Here is a 17664-nt window from a genome sequence, read left to right on the forward strand (position 1 = left end):
AGAATCACTTCCTTACGCTCTTGAATACTCTTTTCAAGGCAAAAAAATAATAATATTTAAAATTTTTGACAAATTAAAATTTTGTTGTTGACACAAAATAGTGAAGTTTTGATCGACCCTAAAGCCTGTGTTCTCCAGGATGCTGTTGGAAGAAGAGGACGGACGGATAGAAATAGAAAACAATGGACTAGGGCAACATCTAATTAGGTTTTTAAAGGTATAACACTTTCAGGATTCAGTTGAGCAGGGATAAATATTTTTTTGAGTGCACGCATGTCCACTCTCATAAAGTGGTTCAACTATTCGTACACAGGTCAACAACTTGATCAATCTTCATTAAAACTCTGATTTTAATGGTGGATTTCCACATTTTTTAGTAATCAACATTTTCTCGCTTCCCATGAGTTTCTTACATATATTCTATTAAAAAGAAAGTTTAAAAGTTCACATACCATAGATTCAGCGCAGTGGAATTTTTACATCACGCTTCAGTAGTTTTTTAAATTAAAACGAACATCACAAATCAAATGTTTAAAATTATTGGGGAAGGGTTTTCAACTAAATAAAATTTACTTTTTTTTCTGAAAAAAGCTTGTAAATTCGTTAAGGAAATTCTTTTGATTATTTATAAAGATTCAAAATAAAATATTGTTCTTCTTAAATGAAGAGATCTATGTTTATTTCGGTTCTAAGCAGACCAATTCTTATTGAACTTTATTGACAAATGTTTTAAAAGAGAACATATTCAACTTATCTGAATCAATTTAGATTATTTTTGTCTATTCATTAGTTTCCATCTGCATTCTCAAATATTTTAATGGATGAAAAAAAACTTTTTATGACTTTGAAATTTTTAAAAAGTTTCGTTTACCTTGATAATGTTTTCATATCATCTGGTTTCATGCATACAATGTATATACATTCTCATTCTTAGATTTATGGTAAAGTATTCTTTAGTACAGTCTGGAACTTTTTATTGCCAATATACGTTTCCTAAATGGTTTCAAACTAACATTTTTCAAAATAAATGATATAAACATTTTTTTTTATTTTAAAGAATAAATGTTTTAGGTGAGGTTAGAAGACGCCGGACTGCTGTGTGCCAAGGTAAAAATGAATTTGCAACTTTTAAATTTGGGATGTTGCAATGTTTATATTTTAGACACCAAGTAACCGGGGGGAAGAGATGCTGCAATGTAAATGTATCTTTAATGTATCACCTTGTGAATCTGCTCCCATATTAGGTAAAACCAAGTACAATAGGGAAATGGATCAATTGTACACCGACGTCACAAGTGTCAAATATAACAAGGAAAAAGAAATTTTCTCACATTATTTGACATGTTTTTCAAGAGTAAGTAAAAAAGTGTAAAAACAGAAAATAAATAACACATAAAATTTCATCTTTTCCACTGTAAGATAAGCTCTTTATTCTAAAATTATCACTATTATTAATATTTTTGTCGGACACAATACTGAGTTGACACATGTGACGTAAGAAAACAACTGTACTGAGAGTGTACAAATACTAGGTTGCCATCTATTGTACATAATAATCTATTTGGTTAAAACAAGCTCAAACATTTCTGGTCCATGGGGTATAAAGTTTAGATTGATATTACCACATTAAAATCCCTACAAGGGCTTCATTCTTTTGGTGAACTCTCCCATTTTTTTCCATATATTTGGTTGTAAACTGTACACAACTAGATCTAGCTGCCTCTGCACCTACTAGTTGTACTGTACACAACTAGATCTAGCTGCCTCTGCCTACTAGTTGTACTGTACACAACTAGATCTAGCTGCCTCTGCACCTACTAGTTGTACTGTACACAACTAGATCTAGCTGCCTCTGCTCCTACTAGTTGTACTGTACACAACTAGATCTAGCTGCCTCTGCACCTACTAGTTGTGTCTGTACTTTAAAAGAGTTTTCAATGACAGATTTGAAGTGTAAGAAGTTTTAAATAATAATTAATTAATTAAGAATTTTATTTTAATATTTTGACACAGTTTGTAATCAACTGTATTTCTTAACATTAATTGATAAGTCGCAGGAACATATTTTCTTTGTTGGTTTACAACTAATAAGTATGTAAAGTAAATTTGCCCTTGTACTTCTGGAAATATATAAATCATCCAAACTTTTGAACTATAACCACGACTAAACTTGTTTTCAAACTAATCATATTATTCTTGCCAGAAAAAAATGGATTCCTTGTGTGTGTGTTTTTTTGCTTGCTGTTATACAAAATCGGATTTATTTTTGTCTGATTAGCAGTTAGCAGTTAGTTCTCGGAAAGTTTGGGGTTTACCCAATGCAAGGCCGTTGATTTAACTAAATTATTTGCGAAATGAAATTTATTTGCAACTGCAACATTTTTGTAAATTTCACTAATTGTAGTCTGAAGTAGTCAAATAAAAATGTTAAAATAAGTTGTCATCAATGTTTTACATAAACCAATTTAATTAATAGGTTTAAATTTTAGACTTGTATTAATTGCTATAATTACAATCTAAACCTATATAGTTAAAAGGTGTAATTTCTAATCCCATTGTATTTAAAAGTTTAAGGTTTATTTACACTCTAAACCTTGGTTGAACGTTTTATTATTTCTATTCTAAACCTATTTGTTCGATAGGTTTAATTTCTAAACCTCTATTTATTTTTATATTATTAATCTAAACCTTATTTGATCGATAGGTTTAACTTCTAAACCTCTATAGATTGTTAGGTTTAATTTCTAATCCTTTATTGATTGCTATAGGTCCCGCAGACCCAGTGACATGTGTGGCGATCCTTCACAGTTTTAGTGACAGGATGAATTCTTATATTCAAAAGGAACAATGCAGGTAGTACAGGGTGTCCCATAAAATATGCCAAAATTTGGTAGACTACAGAGTGTACCAAAAAGCATGCCAGAATTCAGCTAGAGTACTGGGTTTACCACAAAACATTATAGAATTCAGGTAGTACAGGGTGTACCACGTTACATTACAGGTTTCAGGTAGTACAGGGTGTACCACGTAATATTACATATTTCAGATAGTACAGGGTGTACCACGTAATATTACATATTTCAGGTAGTACAGGGTGTACCACGTAATATTACATATTTCAGGTAGTACAGGGTGTACCACGTTACATTGCATATTTCAGGTAGTACAGGGTGTACCACGTAATATTACAGATTTCAGGTAGTACAGTGTGTACCACGTTACATTACATATTTCAGGTAGTACAGGGTGTACCACGTTACATTACATATTTCAGGTAGTACAGGGTGTACCACGTAATATTACAGATTTCAGGTAGTACAGGGTGTACCACGTTACATTACATATTTCAGGTAGTACAGGGTGTACCACGTAATATTACAGATTTAAGCTAGTACAGGGTGTACCACGTAATATTACAGAATTTTTACACGCAACATTCTTGAAACAATGTAAATGTACAATATGTAACTTATATTTAACGTAAATGGACAATGTGCATTATGTTTAACGTAAATGGACAATGTACATTATAATTAACGTAAATGTACAATATACATGATATCTAACGTAAATGTACAATATTTACATTGAAACAATGTAAATGTACTCTATTGTACATTATACTTAACGTAAATGTACAATGCACATTAAACAATGTAAATGCACCGTATGTTCATTATGTTTAACGTAAATGTATAATGTACATTAAACAATGTAAATGTAAAATATGTGCCTTATATTTAACGTAAATGTACTATATGTACATTAAACAATGTATATGCACTATATGTTTATTATATTTAACGTAAATGTATATTGTACATTAAAAAATTTATATGTATAATATGTGCATTATATTTAACGTAAATGTATAATGTACACCAAACAATATAAATGTACTATGTGTATTATGTGTACACCCATGTTTCAAATATCTTGATTTATTTTGTATTTTTTATATTTAAACAGTAAATATGTATTCTTTTGGACGAGGATTAGCACTAACGAACTAAATTTTTTTTATATTTCATATCCTTCAAATATATTTCATGAAATGAGTATCTAAATATTTTGAATCCAAAGCTATTTTTTTAATAACACAGTCACAATATTTCTATATTGCCACGCTGTAATTTTATCCTAGATTAAAAATCAAATCGTATATAGAGAAAATACGACATTTATGTATTAATTTAATTCCTCTTTGATATCCCATGTGGATTAAACTCTAAAGGATCAAGCATATATCCTTAAACTTAAAGTTGGATATCGAAATCAAGTATTCCAGAGCTGAAAACTTTAGAATGAAATATCCAGATATCCCGTCGAATAATTAATCTGAGCTGAAAACTTTAGAATGTGATATCCTTAATCCCGATCTGTTAATTAATCTGGAGATTAAATTCACGAGGAGAACAAGCAATATTTAATCTAGGAGATTAAGAAAAACAGCGGATTAAGCATTAATCCCGATATCCACCATTCTAAAGTTTCCAGCTCTGAAGATTAAAGTCATGAGTTTTCCAAGCAATATTTAATCTCGAGATTAAGAAAAAGAGTAGATTAAGCCTTAATCCTGATATCCACCATTCTAAAGTTTTCAGCTCTGATTAAAGATACTAAACACAAAAGTTCGTACCGCAAAGAGTTCATTTCAAGCTTAATTTATTATCTTCTGCTTTGATAATTATCTTCTATTGGCTTATTTAATGATTCGACAAAGAAATAAAGCAGTTTACACTTGAAGGGAATCATCAGTTTACGTAAACAGGCAGTATAGATTTCGTACAGTTGAGTTTTGAGTCTTATCCTTAGTGGATAACCCTGTACATTTCGAAACACTAACTTCTCACGCAGGGGTTTGTTTAACTTTGCAATATTCTAGGATTATAATCCCCTTCTATTCTAGGCCTATAATCCCGTTATATTTAAGGATTATAATCCCGTTATACTTTAGGATTATGATCCCCTTGTATTCTTGGATTATTATAATCCCTTTATATTATAGGATTATAATTCCTTTATATTCCAGGATAATAATCCCTTTATATTCTAGGATAATAATCCCTTTATATTCTAGGATTATAATCCCTTTATATTCTAGGATCATAATCCCTTTATATTCCAGGATTATAATTCCTTTATATTCTAGGATTATAATCCCTTTATATTCTATGATTATAATTTCTCTATATTCTAGGATTATAATCCCGTACAAGATCGAAGGTGCTCGTCTCTCTACGGTTGATATTCTAGTGGAGAAGGATGGACATGAACTAGAAGTTGGAAATGAAATTCAGATGAGAGTAATGGTAAGATTTTATCTTCTTCATGCTTAAAGGGAATGTTGTTGTAATTTTAAATGCCAGTTAAAGAGGTGCATTACATGTTGACAGCTGTACATCCCTTTAAACCTTCATCTGATTAATATAGTTAGAACATCGCCGTTTTTCAGTGCTGTTAAAATGGTAAATTCTGATGATTTCCACTTTTTTGCATTAGTTCTTGATCAGACTGCGGTTTAAAGGGTTCTGTTGGGATCGGATATGCCACTTTATAACTAGATTAAGTCCACAGTCTCTTTCAGTAATGTTCAGTGTAATTTGAATTCACCCAATTTGAAATTTGTTGGTGCCAAGAACATTTTACAAAAGTATCTTTTTTAATTTTTAAAAACTGTTTTTAAACTTTAAAACTTTTAAAAACTTTTTAACAAATTTAAACTTATTTTAAAACGACAATAGAATTTTTATCAGCTCCTGACATTCAATAGTTCTAATTAATTGCTCTTTTGAGTTTAAATACAAAAAGAGTAAACGACAAATTACGCGCCATCTTTCACCAATTTTTTGTATCTTTATGGAGTAATTAACGGCATTCAAATAATACATAGCTTATAATTATTTTTTAATAATTTTTTAATATGTGTTATATTGCAAACTTGCAATACGTACGTTTCACGTCATTGTTTAAATTTTGTTGTTTTTGACATTTTTTCATTGTTTGTTGCATTAACTTGAAGGTAAACTAAATTCTGACAAGACTTTTTAGTCTTCAGGGGATTTCGCGTTGTAAACATAAGTTGTAAATATTATTTTTTGAGATAATGATTGCATTTTTGGTTTTTATATTGTTCCTATTGAGTAACAACTAACAAGACAAGAGTAACAAGTAACAGACCGGCTATGTAAGGTAGTTAAACTAATTTTACAATGTTGTGGACAAATTCTTTAGGATTCATTTGAGACATATAAAACGTTTCCACGATGTATAATTACTGAGTTTGAGTGCATAGTCGACGTTCAAAATTATGAATTTTGGTGGGTACGTTTTCAGAATCGGTTTTTCTAAAATTATTAAATAAGGACTACGAAAAATAAAGTAAAAATAATACAGTAATGAAAAGAAGTATGTTGCAATAAATCAATGCTAGAATCAATTGTTTTGTTTTTATCATTTTATTGAATTTCTTATTTTCTGTGAATTTATTTGCAGATTTCTACAAATTCTTCAAATGTCGTCTTTTCAATAAAAATTCCAGAAAATCTGCAAAAAATCTTTGTGAATAATTGAGAGAATATAAAAACTAATAATTAAATAAGATTACTTATTTTCGATCATAAGATTAATTTTTATTTTCCTACCTGTTCCTAAACAACTAATTAGTTTACTGTAGAATTTTGTTAATAATTTAAAAAAAACAATTCTGAAAACGTATCCACCCAAAGTACGATTTTGAACGCCGACTTTGCGCTCAAACTCAGGATTTACAGATCTTTAAAAAGTTTTTATGTCTCAAATGAATCCTAAAGAATTTGTCCACAACACTGCATACATAGCCGGTCTGTCTCTTAATGAGTAATGATTTAAAGTTTTTTTTAAGCTTGTATTCTCATTTCACAATTTAATGGGTTCCACAGTAGGTTTTCTCAACTTTCAAAGTGAGAACTGAGAAAAACCCAAAAAGCAATATTTTTTTTAAAGTGAAATTTTATTTAGACCGATAAAATACAGATAGATGTTATAAACCCACAGCGCAGTAACTCAGGCCTGTATAAGGTATATTTTTTAGACTTTCAACCTTTCATGTATCATTATCAGTGTTTAAAAACAGAAAAAATGTAAACATATTTGATTTATGTTGTTCAGGTAACTATGTCGAATGATGAAGGTTCAGCTAGTATCCAGGTTCCTGTTCTAGTACTGGATATACCTTCCTCTCCAGTATCCTGCACTTTATCTCAAGTATTCAAGGATTCAGTTACTGTTCAATGGTGAGAACATATTAACATTTGATATGTTTGTAATCAGAACTTTTCTCAATGTAGAGATATGTGCTTTATAAAGATACTTGTGCTTAAAATCAAAATCAGAAAAGCTGATGTGTCACCAAGTCGTATCTCTATCTAGTATTTATGGAGGATGAGCTGGCCTTGAAAAATTGGGATATGAACATATTTTGCACCTTCCCACCCCTTACTCTAGGCCTTGATTAGACCCCCCATCATGTTCAGTGTTGAAGAGACTGTTAAGGCTATAACTATATAGACACTTTTTTATTTAAAAAAAAAAACACAATTAGTCACAATATTGCCATTGTTTTTATGTATCACATTCATTGGAACAGTAAAAAAGCTGTAACACTGACAATCCCAAAAACTGGGAATTATGAATTTTTTGTTTCTAAAACATTGCATTTGTTTTTAAGAAAAACTAACATGTAACCCCGTAAACATTCCAATTATGTTTCAATAATGAAAAAAATCTAAAATTTATGTAGACGACGGAATACACTTTTCTTGTTTGCTTGCTTTCGCGGTTCGACAATTTATTTAAAACAAACATTCTGCAAATCATTTGAAAATGGTCAAATAGAGATAGGCAGCGTTATAAAAATACATTTTAGCTCTGCGCCGACACAAAGGAACAGTAAATATAATTTGTATTTTATGAGAATGGGCCAATGGCATGTCCGATTTTCAAGCATGAGAAGGATATTGATGTTTAATACATAAAATGTGTTAAATTCTGTTCATTTTTTACTCAAATCATAAACTTTAAAAAATTTCAGCCAGTAAATTTAGGATAATTCGTTTACTCTTGATCAAATGGTTTTACGGATATCGTTTTGAATCGGATATTCCACTCTTTATAATTACGTCTAAACATTAAATACTATTGTAGTCCCATTTAAGCTAAACATGTGCCCAGTGCTAGATAGAGAATTGCTAAGTTATTTATCTTGAAATAGTTTGGGATTAAAATTGCAAAAAAATATCTAGAATTCGACGCTTTAATGCAGTTCACATAGCAGAATACTTTTACCCGGGAAATAAAGTAAATTGTTCTTGTTTCCTCATTAAACACTTTCATTTAAAGATATTTCAATTGAACAAATATTCTAAAAATAGGACTCCTCCTGCGGATGACGGTGGGTGCAGTATAAAGCACTACATCGTGGAGTCCTTGGACTTCACTACCAGCAACATCTGGTCTACCGTTGCCATGTCAGAGTCAGGAGATCAGAGGGAGTTCGTCGTCAGGTAAAGTTACAGTATACACTATACTGTACAGGGTGGAGGAAGATATAGTTACTACTTTTAAACTAGATCGGAGAAGAAAGGGAGAACTAGAAAGATGTAGATCGTATACTTAAAGACATGTAAAATGTTCATCTTTTAACTCAGTAGCATTATTCTTCAAATAAATAAATAATAAATAAATAATAAATAATGATTTATTAAGATTTTACATGTACACCTTCTAATCTTGTACACGCACTTTTACTAGTCTTAAAAAGTGTAATATTTTGAGGGTTATACATGTACATTTTCTATTTATGTACAGGGTGTAATAATAAACATGGGAATTGAGAGATAACTTGAATATCGTCTTTGATTTCTGATAATTGAAAATGAAAAAAGTACATCAAAATAAGATTGAACGTCTAATGAGTTTTCCAAAATGTGGTCTACCCTCTTTGTAAAATCTTATAGATTGGCGGAGATATTAAACATTTGAACAGTTTTGTTTATTTTTAGTTAACTAGAATCTGGACAAATTCCTAATTTATCTCCGTCAATTTTAAAGGTGAAAAATGGTAGACCACATTTTAGAAATCCCAAGACTACTAGTTTTCGGTATTAAATGTTTGAACTCTGATACTACAAAATTATATTTACGAAATAATCCGGTTTGGAAAAAAGTCGACGATATAGAAGCCATCATTTAATTCCCTTGTTTTTTTGGACACCCTGTATTTTTTACTCTGTCTAGTCATGTTCATGTACTTATTCTAGCCAAGTATATGAACTTGTCCTAGTCTTTTTACATGCACTTTTTCATATCTGGTACATGCACGTACTTTCCCTAGTCATGTACACGCACTCTTTTCAGTCTTGTACATAAATGCGATCTTTTGAAATATTAACATTTAAAGAACTTCCAATTGAGAACTAAATATTAAATAGAATATTTAACAATATTCGACGCTGACGTTTTCTTCAATATCTCTTACGCGTCTACGTATTATTTATTGTCAAACATAACAACACATTAAAAATTTAACTTTTTGTACATTATTGTAACCTGATATTGAAGTCTGTATTGTAGAAACCTGATATGAATTTCATCTGTACTGTAAGAATCTGCTATTAAAGTTATCTGTATGGTAGTAACCTGATATTAAAGTTATCTGTATTGTAGGAACCTGATATTAAAGTTATCTGTATTAAAGGAACCTGATATTAAAGTTATCTGTATTGCAGGAACCTGATATTAAAGTTATCTGTATTAAAGGAACCTGATATTAAAGTTATCTGTATTGTAGGAACCTGATATTAAAGTTATCTGTATTAAAGGAACCTGATAGAAGGACATCGCTATGTTTTCCGTGTATCTGCGGCGAACAAAATAGGACAATCTGAACCAACAGAATACAAAGGATCTATAGTTACTAAAGATCCCTGGGGTAAGTTAAAAGTTAAATAATTTCGATTAATGGCCAAACAAACAAAAAGTTGTTAAGCAGATCCAAATGTTATAAAAAGATGTTAGTTTCATTTGTCTGTCTGACATTTTTCTGTCTTTCTGTCTTTTCTGGCTTTGTCACATAATTTTATAAAATTGATTTTTTCACATTTATCTGTACTGCAGAGGTTCCTGGGGAGTGTGGTCGTGTATCAGTAGAGGATTGGACGCCGACATTCGCAGATTTGGTTTGGAGTGCTCCCACGTGGGACGGAGGAACTCCAATACTCTCATATCTTATTCAATTCAAAGGTCAGATCGTAGACTTTTTATTTAATTTTCTCTTGTTTTTACAACATTTCATTCCGCACGATAGTTTTGTATTTATATTTCTTGCGTATTCTTATGTGATGTAAGAACTTGTTTCTTTGTTTGCCTTGTTTTACTCTTTTTATATTTCTTGTCAAATTATTTATTTACACCTTGCTATCTCTTAGAGAATAACTTACCTAATATCTTAATATTTACTCATTTGAAATAATTCTTTTTTGATAAGTGTATTATGTGAAACTAAGATTTTAAATTCTTAATTTATGACATGTTAACTAGGATTACAGTAGTCTCCAAAATAAAGTGTAGTACCGTTTCAATTTTAGTAAGAAAAACTTGGAAAACAAAACAAACACATAATATGCTCTGACAACCTCTCAAAATTTAACATATCGTAAAGCACACCTCGTATTAAAAGTGTTTAAACTTTAATCAATACTTAATTCTTAAATGATTTATTTACGATTTTAAAATGATAATAATATCTTTATGTTCACATTTTCAAGCAATTAAAATTTAGAGCGTAGTATGAGAGATTGGTTGGATGCGGCTGAAATACCAATTCAAGAAATAGAAACTTCTGGAACTGAAGTCCGGTAAGATTCTAATTAAAGAGATTGTTCTTTAAATCAACTTTCGAACTTTGTCGGAAATAAGTTTATTAGTGGGGAAATAAATCTCGTTTAAAGGGACTGCAGACTTAATTTCAAGTGAAACTCTTTAACAAAAAAAAAAGAGTAGCATGTTTGATTCACATGGATACCCTTTAATATTTCTAGTCTGTGTAGCATAAATCTGCAATTTATTCTGTAAGAGTACCAGTAAATAAAATAACCAATTTTCAGATGAAAAATCTAGATATCTTTAGGGGTCGGTGTGAAAACCTTACTTATGAATATGAATATCTAGGGGTCGGTGTGAAAACCTTACTTATGAATATGAATATCTAGGGATCAGTGTGAGAACCTTACTTATGAATATGAATATCTAGGGGTCGGTGTGAGAACCTTACTTATAAATATTAATATCAAGGGGTCGGTGTGAGAACCTTATTTATAAATATTAATATCTAGGGGTCGGTGTGAGAACCTAACCGAAGAATATGAATATCGGTTTCGTGTGATCGCAATAAACCGAGGTGGACAGAGTAGACCCAGCCCAGCCTCAGCTCCTGTTATTGCAATGCATAAACATATTCCTCCTTCAATCAAGGTAAATCAGATCCCCGGAGAGATGATACACAACACTTTTCAATTTCATTTCTTGGCGAAATAGTATATATTTCGAAGTTACTTCCAATCTAAACTTAAAGGAATACATTCTAAATAAATTTATCTATAGAAAACCAGAGACGCAGGGTGTTTTAAAATGAGGGGGGGGGGTGTTTTGTTATTGGTATAGAAATATATCTAAAATAACCTGATACGCCTATATGGATAACTATTGTGAAATTCTAGAATTGAGAATCTGATTCAGAAATAAATTCATGTTATTTTCTTCATTTGTTGTTTTTATTTAAAAATCCCCTCCCCCAACTCCAGAAAGCTCCTCAAGAAATGGCAATATTTGATCTATTGCAGGGTGGAGGACTAGAAGATCTAAGATTGAAGGAAGGAAGATCAATTAGGTTTGATGTTTGGGTAGCTGGAGAACCACCTCCAACAATTGAATGGTTTAGAAATGATACAAAGCTAGTAAATGATGATCTAACATCTATCAGTATATATACAAAGAATGCCTCAGTTTATAGCTTGAAAAATGCAGTGCTAAGTATACCTAAGGTAAATTCTATATCTCTTAGAAATTCTATATGTAAATGTAAATGGAAATTTTTAAGGCATTAGAGGAATCACATGATGGTGTGTATAAACTGCGCCTGAGAAATGAGTCCGGAGTATTTGAATCGATTTCTAAAGTTGAAATTGAAGGTCCACCTGGAAGGAAGAAAGCTTTAGAACAGATTAAAGAAGAAGAGGTAGGAATACTGAAGATATATTCTGTATACACACTATACATATGTTGAAGTTTATATAAAAGAAAGTAGATAAGATAAATAGAAAATATTTAACTTTTAAATATTGGAACAGCTTTCAATATTCCAAAGTGAGAAATATATTTTAGGAATCGACTTGTCATTTAGATAAATATGGGGAACACTTGTAGCTTGAAATAAATTTTATACAGAAAATATTTTTGAGATTCTATTATGGTGGATCAAAAAGATTAAAGTTAGCTCCTATTTATGGATATTTCATCATTTTCAATTGTAACCGTAACAGGTTCTACTTCGTTGATCGACTCCATGCCCAGTGAAGTATAAGATGTAAAACTAAAAGCCCTCTGTTTTCTTTAATAATGAAATTATATCTTTTGATGAAACAGATTAAATGGTCTACACAATCTTTAATCATTACATCTTTACAACCTGTAGGTGTATAATTTAGGATATTAGTTACTTTCTCTAAGGCACCTTCCAAAGCGTCAACTTCCCAAGGGTATTTTCCCAAGCGGTAACTTCCCAAGGGTGTTTTCCAAAATTGAAACTTACCAAATATGCAATTTCCGAAGCGACAAATTCCCAAATCTTTCCTAGCTGCAGCGATTGGTCCCCTAGCATGTTCTAGCCACAGCACTCGGCTCCCTAGCCCATTTTCACCACAGCGCTCAGTCCCAATTGCAACCTATGGCGCCTCAGAAGGTCTAACCTAACCTTTGGGAAGATGCCACTTAGGAAAATGCACATTTGGGAAGTTGTCACTTGGGAAGTCGCATTTGGGAAAATCTCTTTGGGAAAATACCAAACTTGAAACTATGACTTGCTCCTTAATTTTGCAGAATTTATAATCAAAATAGATCAAAGAGCTACGACATTAGTTTGCAAAAATGAAAATATTAAAATAAGACGAGAAACCAATTTTTAGATCCATCCTGTTTATCAAATCTTATTTATACTTGCTTGTATTTATAATACTAATGACTGTTTCAGAAGGAGCTAGATGATGATATTGAAGAGGTGATTAATGATAAGCTACCAGATCCAAAAATTGATGCTAAGGATGAGGATAAAGACTCAGGGTTGAAGATTGAAGAAGAATCTAATATTGGATCTGAGGAAGATTATGATTGGACAGAATATTCTGAAGGGGAAAATTCTTCTGATCATGATAACCTGAAACATGAGAGCACTCATGTTGAAGATGTTGAAGATGAACTTATTTCAGCTGAAAATAAATTGGAAAGTGATGATCATGATTTTGAAAAAAATAATACAATTACTGATGCGGTGAGAACTGATGACCAAGATCATGGTAACAATAATGAAATTGCTGATGCGCTGACATGTGATGATCATGATTATGAAAACAACAAAATTACTGATGAAAGTTTTATACCTGAAGCTAATGTTAATTATGATATGAAACCATTACAAACTGAAGATAACAACTATAGCAGTGAACCATTTTCAAATGATATATCAACTGCAGTAGAATACAAAACCTTTCAAAAAGAATTCACCAATAACAATTCTAACACCTGTGACCAAATCACATGTCAACAAAATGAAACTTGCCACCCCATTGAGAGTTTCACAAAACAAACGTCAATTGGTATAGATCATGAAACTTACACTGAAGAAGAGATATTATCCAAACATGTAAGCATTAATAATGAAGATGAAGGTACTACTAAGAACTATGATGAATATAAGAACATGCCCCTGGAAGTCAAAGATGAATGGGCACATAAAGAAGATTTGTGTGATAGTCAGCATAAACAAGTTGAAAATCATTCCAATATTGCAGAAGGTATTACTGAGAGTGTTATTTCTCCTGACATTAATATCCCACAATTCACTAGTAATGAGGAAAATTTGAACAGGGATAACTCAGGCGTGAATGAAAACTGTTCAACTTTAAACATGGCCAACATTTCATTTGAGGAAAACAGTCTGACTAAAACTAGATATTTAGATAATGAACAAGTGTCTGAGAGCAATGTTAATAAACCTTTGCCTGGTGACAGTTTAGAGATAGGAAACCTGAATACCGACCCTTGTCATTCTCCCGACAACATTCAAGAATCTGGCATTAAATCTCCTAGAGATTGTGAAGAAAAATGTGAAAATAGTCAGGAAACAGGTAAAAGTTTAGCACTAGAGTTGAATGACCCTGATAGTACTGAAAGTATGCAGATGCACAGCAACAGTGCTCAGCTGCAAGATAATGTTGACACTTGTCAAAGTGCAAATACTGTACCTGCTGTGAAAGCAAGGAAAGATTCCCTGGCAGAGTGGGCAAAAATAGAAAATGAAAAGCTGCAAGCACAGCTCATAAAAGACAGAGAAAAGGAATTAGATAAACAGAAGCAGGAGAAAGAACTTGAAAGACTTCAGTTGGAAAAGTCAGAGCTTGTGTCTTCACTTAAATTACAATTATATTCAAGATTAGAGCATTTAGGGTTCTCACTTTCATCTGGAGTACAAGACTTTAATTTTGATAATGGAGACAGTTGTCTCATGTCTCTGCTGGACCAAATGAACCGAGATGATCAAGATTTCAAAGTTTGGGAGCGGGATGATTACTCTTTCCTCAGATGGTATGTGACAAAACAAATGGAAACTCATATAACTAAGAATACCCAATTACCTTTTATAAAAATGATCAAAGGGGATCCAATGGATTATGTTGAGCATATTTCAGAGGATTATGTTCCATTAGATGATATATTTCTAAGTGCTGCTGCTGTTATATTCAACAAAGACATAATAATAGTTCCAGCAGTTGAAGATGAAGAAGTAAGGGTTCTGTATGGAGGCCCAGGTTCTACTAAAGGTAAAGGAGCTCCCCTATACATGGGCTGCATAGAAACAGAGCATGAAATTCCTCCCCAGTACTACAGCATTCTACCAAAAGAAAATTGCAATTCTAACTTTGTATATGGAGAGGCTTCAGATAGAAAAGTATCGATCTATCAGAGCAAAGAAGAGAAGAAAGAAAAACGTCAGCCAAGAGGTTGGAAAAGGATGGATTCCTATTCTGGAAGTGTATCTAAAGATCTTGAGAGTATGATTAATGAAATTGTTAAAGATGAAAACTTAGAAAATCTGTTTGATAAACTTGATCAGTGTGATGATAGTGAAGATGAATCCCAACCGGATGCAGTTACAAATACAACTGACATAGAAAATAATAGGAATTTGACAGACACATATGGTATTGAAAACAGTAGCTATATTGATAAAGTATCAGAGTTTAAAAATCAAAAAATCATTGATGATTACAATACAAACAGTTCTAACATTGAGAACACACTTGAGACAGCAGATACACTAAATAACTCTAAAGATGATCTTGCTGATTGCGATAACTTTTCTCAATCTACACTGACACAGGACCAATCCTGGAACCAAGAAAAGCTCAGCAATGGAAATCATATCTTAGAGGATATGATTTTAGAATCAAATTGTAACCCAACACCTAAAGCTGAAAATATGATTATAAAAAGAAAAATCAAAATCACAGCATCAGAGACAAGAGGAGGAACGGAGTCATTTACTGAACAGGTTAAAGATTTATCTTTACATGAAGAAACCCAATTAAACAATAAATATGTTGATCATCCTAATTGTATTATTGCAGAGGAACAACAGAACACCAGCGAAGCTCAACATTGTTTAGATTTAGAATTAAGCCCTGAAGTTGTAGAAAATACTTCAGATTCCAACCTAACTACAACACTTGCCAAGCATAAAAACCTTGAGATATTTGAAGCAGTTAATGATAACGAAAAGAATGAAAAAGTTCAGAACAATTCTTTTGAACTTGGGTCAACGTCTGAATTTCAAGAAAACAAAAGGATTAGTCCAAGTGAAATTATTTCTGAAAATGTGTGTGAAGAAACTGAAAAGAAAGCTATTTCCGTTGATGTAGCGAATAATGATGATGTTGTCAGGCAGCTGACAGTAGATAATCAGTCAGTAATCTCTGAAACCGAACAAGGTGTTAAAAATGGACAAATGTTAAATGAAAACAATATGGTTATTGACAAAAATAATGAAGACAGAACCGAGAAGGTTATTATGCGTCAAAAGAAGTACAGTCGACGTAAATCAACCGCAAGCTTCCGATGGTCTGGAGTTGAAATGTGTCAAGTGGATGGAACCCCTACTTGTCAAAGCAGCATAAGCGCTCCTGAAGCAGCTTCCCTCGTTGGCCCAACAAAGTCACCACAGTCCATAAATACAGAAGATTTGATCAACTTAAAATCCAGTTTATCAATGAAGGTTCAGGAATATGGTCTTCAGATCTCAAGAACAGAAGAAGGTAAATGCAAAGACTCCTGTCTAGTTGCCCTCCTGGATCAGATGCATTCTCCAGGTCAGGATTTCAAGGTCTGGGATAAGGATGATCATTCCTTCCTTTACTGGTATATTTGTAAACAAATGGATATTCAGATTAGTAATGGTACTGCAGCTAACTTCCTTCATATTGGGGATGAACACACTCCTGAGCTGGTGAAACAATTCCAGGCAGACAACATTCAGACAAATGAATATTTTCTTAGAGCTTTCTCAAGAATATTCAAGAAAGATATTGTGATTGTATCCAGTGATAAGGCTGAATGTATAAGATCTGGAACTGATCAGAAAGATTTAAAGAATCCTCTGATCTTTGGTAAACTAGAAGATTCTAACTCTGGGAGTGAACTATTCCTATCTCTAGTACCAGGAGGAGAAAACTCAATCCTTATCAACTCTTTATATAGTACTTTACTGTAATATTTTTAATATTTACTTAATTTTTATGTATTCATATTTTTTAATGCTTCTTATTTTTCCCATGATAAAGATACGAAAATTAACCTTATCATGATTTACAATAGATCATGAATTTAATAAAATACTACAATTGCGTTGTTTACTAGGAGACAAAACCACCAAATTTTAAATGGAAAAATTAATTCCTAAAAAAATTAAGATAAATAAAATTTGAGCTAATTAGCGGGACAAAAAAAATTATTAAAAAAGAAATGAAGAGAATAAATATATTAATAAATAAATTTAATATTTCAGGAAATCATTATTTTTCATAAAGTCCAACAGAGGCACAATAGTCAATAAGTTCTTTGTTTCATCTGACAACAATACTTAGAATTAAACTTGAATAAAATCAAAATAAAAATCTAGACAATTGTCAAACCTACAGATTCAGAACGATTGACTCAAAATAAATAAAAAACAAAAAGGGAATTGTGTGGTAAATTGTGCACTGACTAATTATTGCGCATTTCCTATCTTATCTATTTCCCTTTTTCTGTATTTTAATATTTTTAACCTTTATTTATACAAAGTGTATCCCACTTCAA

At 31.7% G+C, this 17664-nt stretch overlaps 1 protein-coding gene across 1 annotated transcript in view; it reads left to right on the forward strand.

Moving 5' to 3' along the window:
- Window positions 1-17210, forward strand: part of LOC111696797 (uncharacterized) — a 30922-nt gene extending 13712 nt beyond the window's left edge. Inside the window, exons 13-27 of the mRNA XM_023466531.1 lie at window positions 139-217; window positions 1072-1107; window positions 1163-1244; window positions 2769-2853; window positions 5201-5312; window positions 7000-7059; window positions 7150-7274; window positions 8412-8543; window positions 9861-9970; window positions 10156-10281; window positions 10820-10895; window positions 11373-11511; window positions 11880-12080; window positions 12137-12274; window positions 13286-17210. Of these exons, the coding sequence (XP_023322299.1) occupies window positions 139-217; window positions 1072-1107; window positions 1163-1244; window positions 2769-2853; window positions 5201-5312; window positions 7000-7059; window positions 7150-7274; window positions 8412-8543; window positions 9861-9970; window positions 10156-10281; window positions 10820-10895; window positions 11373-11511; window positions 11880-12080; window positions 12137-12274; window positions 13286-17077 (5293 nt within the window). The 3' untranslated portion in view covers window positions 17078-17210. The remainder of the gene's footprint in view (window positions 1-138; window positions 218-1071; window positions 1108-1162; window positions 1245-2768; window positions 2854-5200; window positions 5313-6999; window positions 7060-7149; window positions 7275-8411; window positions 8544-9860; window positions 9971-10155; window positions 10282-10819; window positions 10896-11372; window positions 11512-11879; window positions 12081-12136; window positions 12275-13285) is intronic.
- Window positions 17211-17664: the final 454 nt, after the last annotated feature.

The sequence above is a fragment of the Eurytemora carolleeae genome, unplaced genomic scaffold (genome assembly GCF_000591075.1).
Source record: "Eurytemora carolleeae unplaced genomic scaffold, Eaff_2.0 scaffold108, whole genome shotgun sequence".
In the NCBI taxonomy this organism is placed as follows: domain Eukaryota; kingdom Metazoa; phylum Arthropoda; class Copepoda; order Calanoida; family Temoridae; genus Eurytemora; species Eurytemora carolleeae.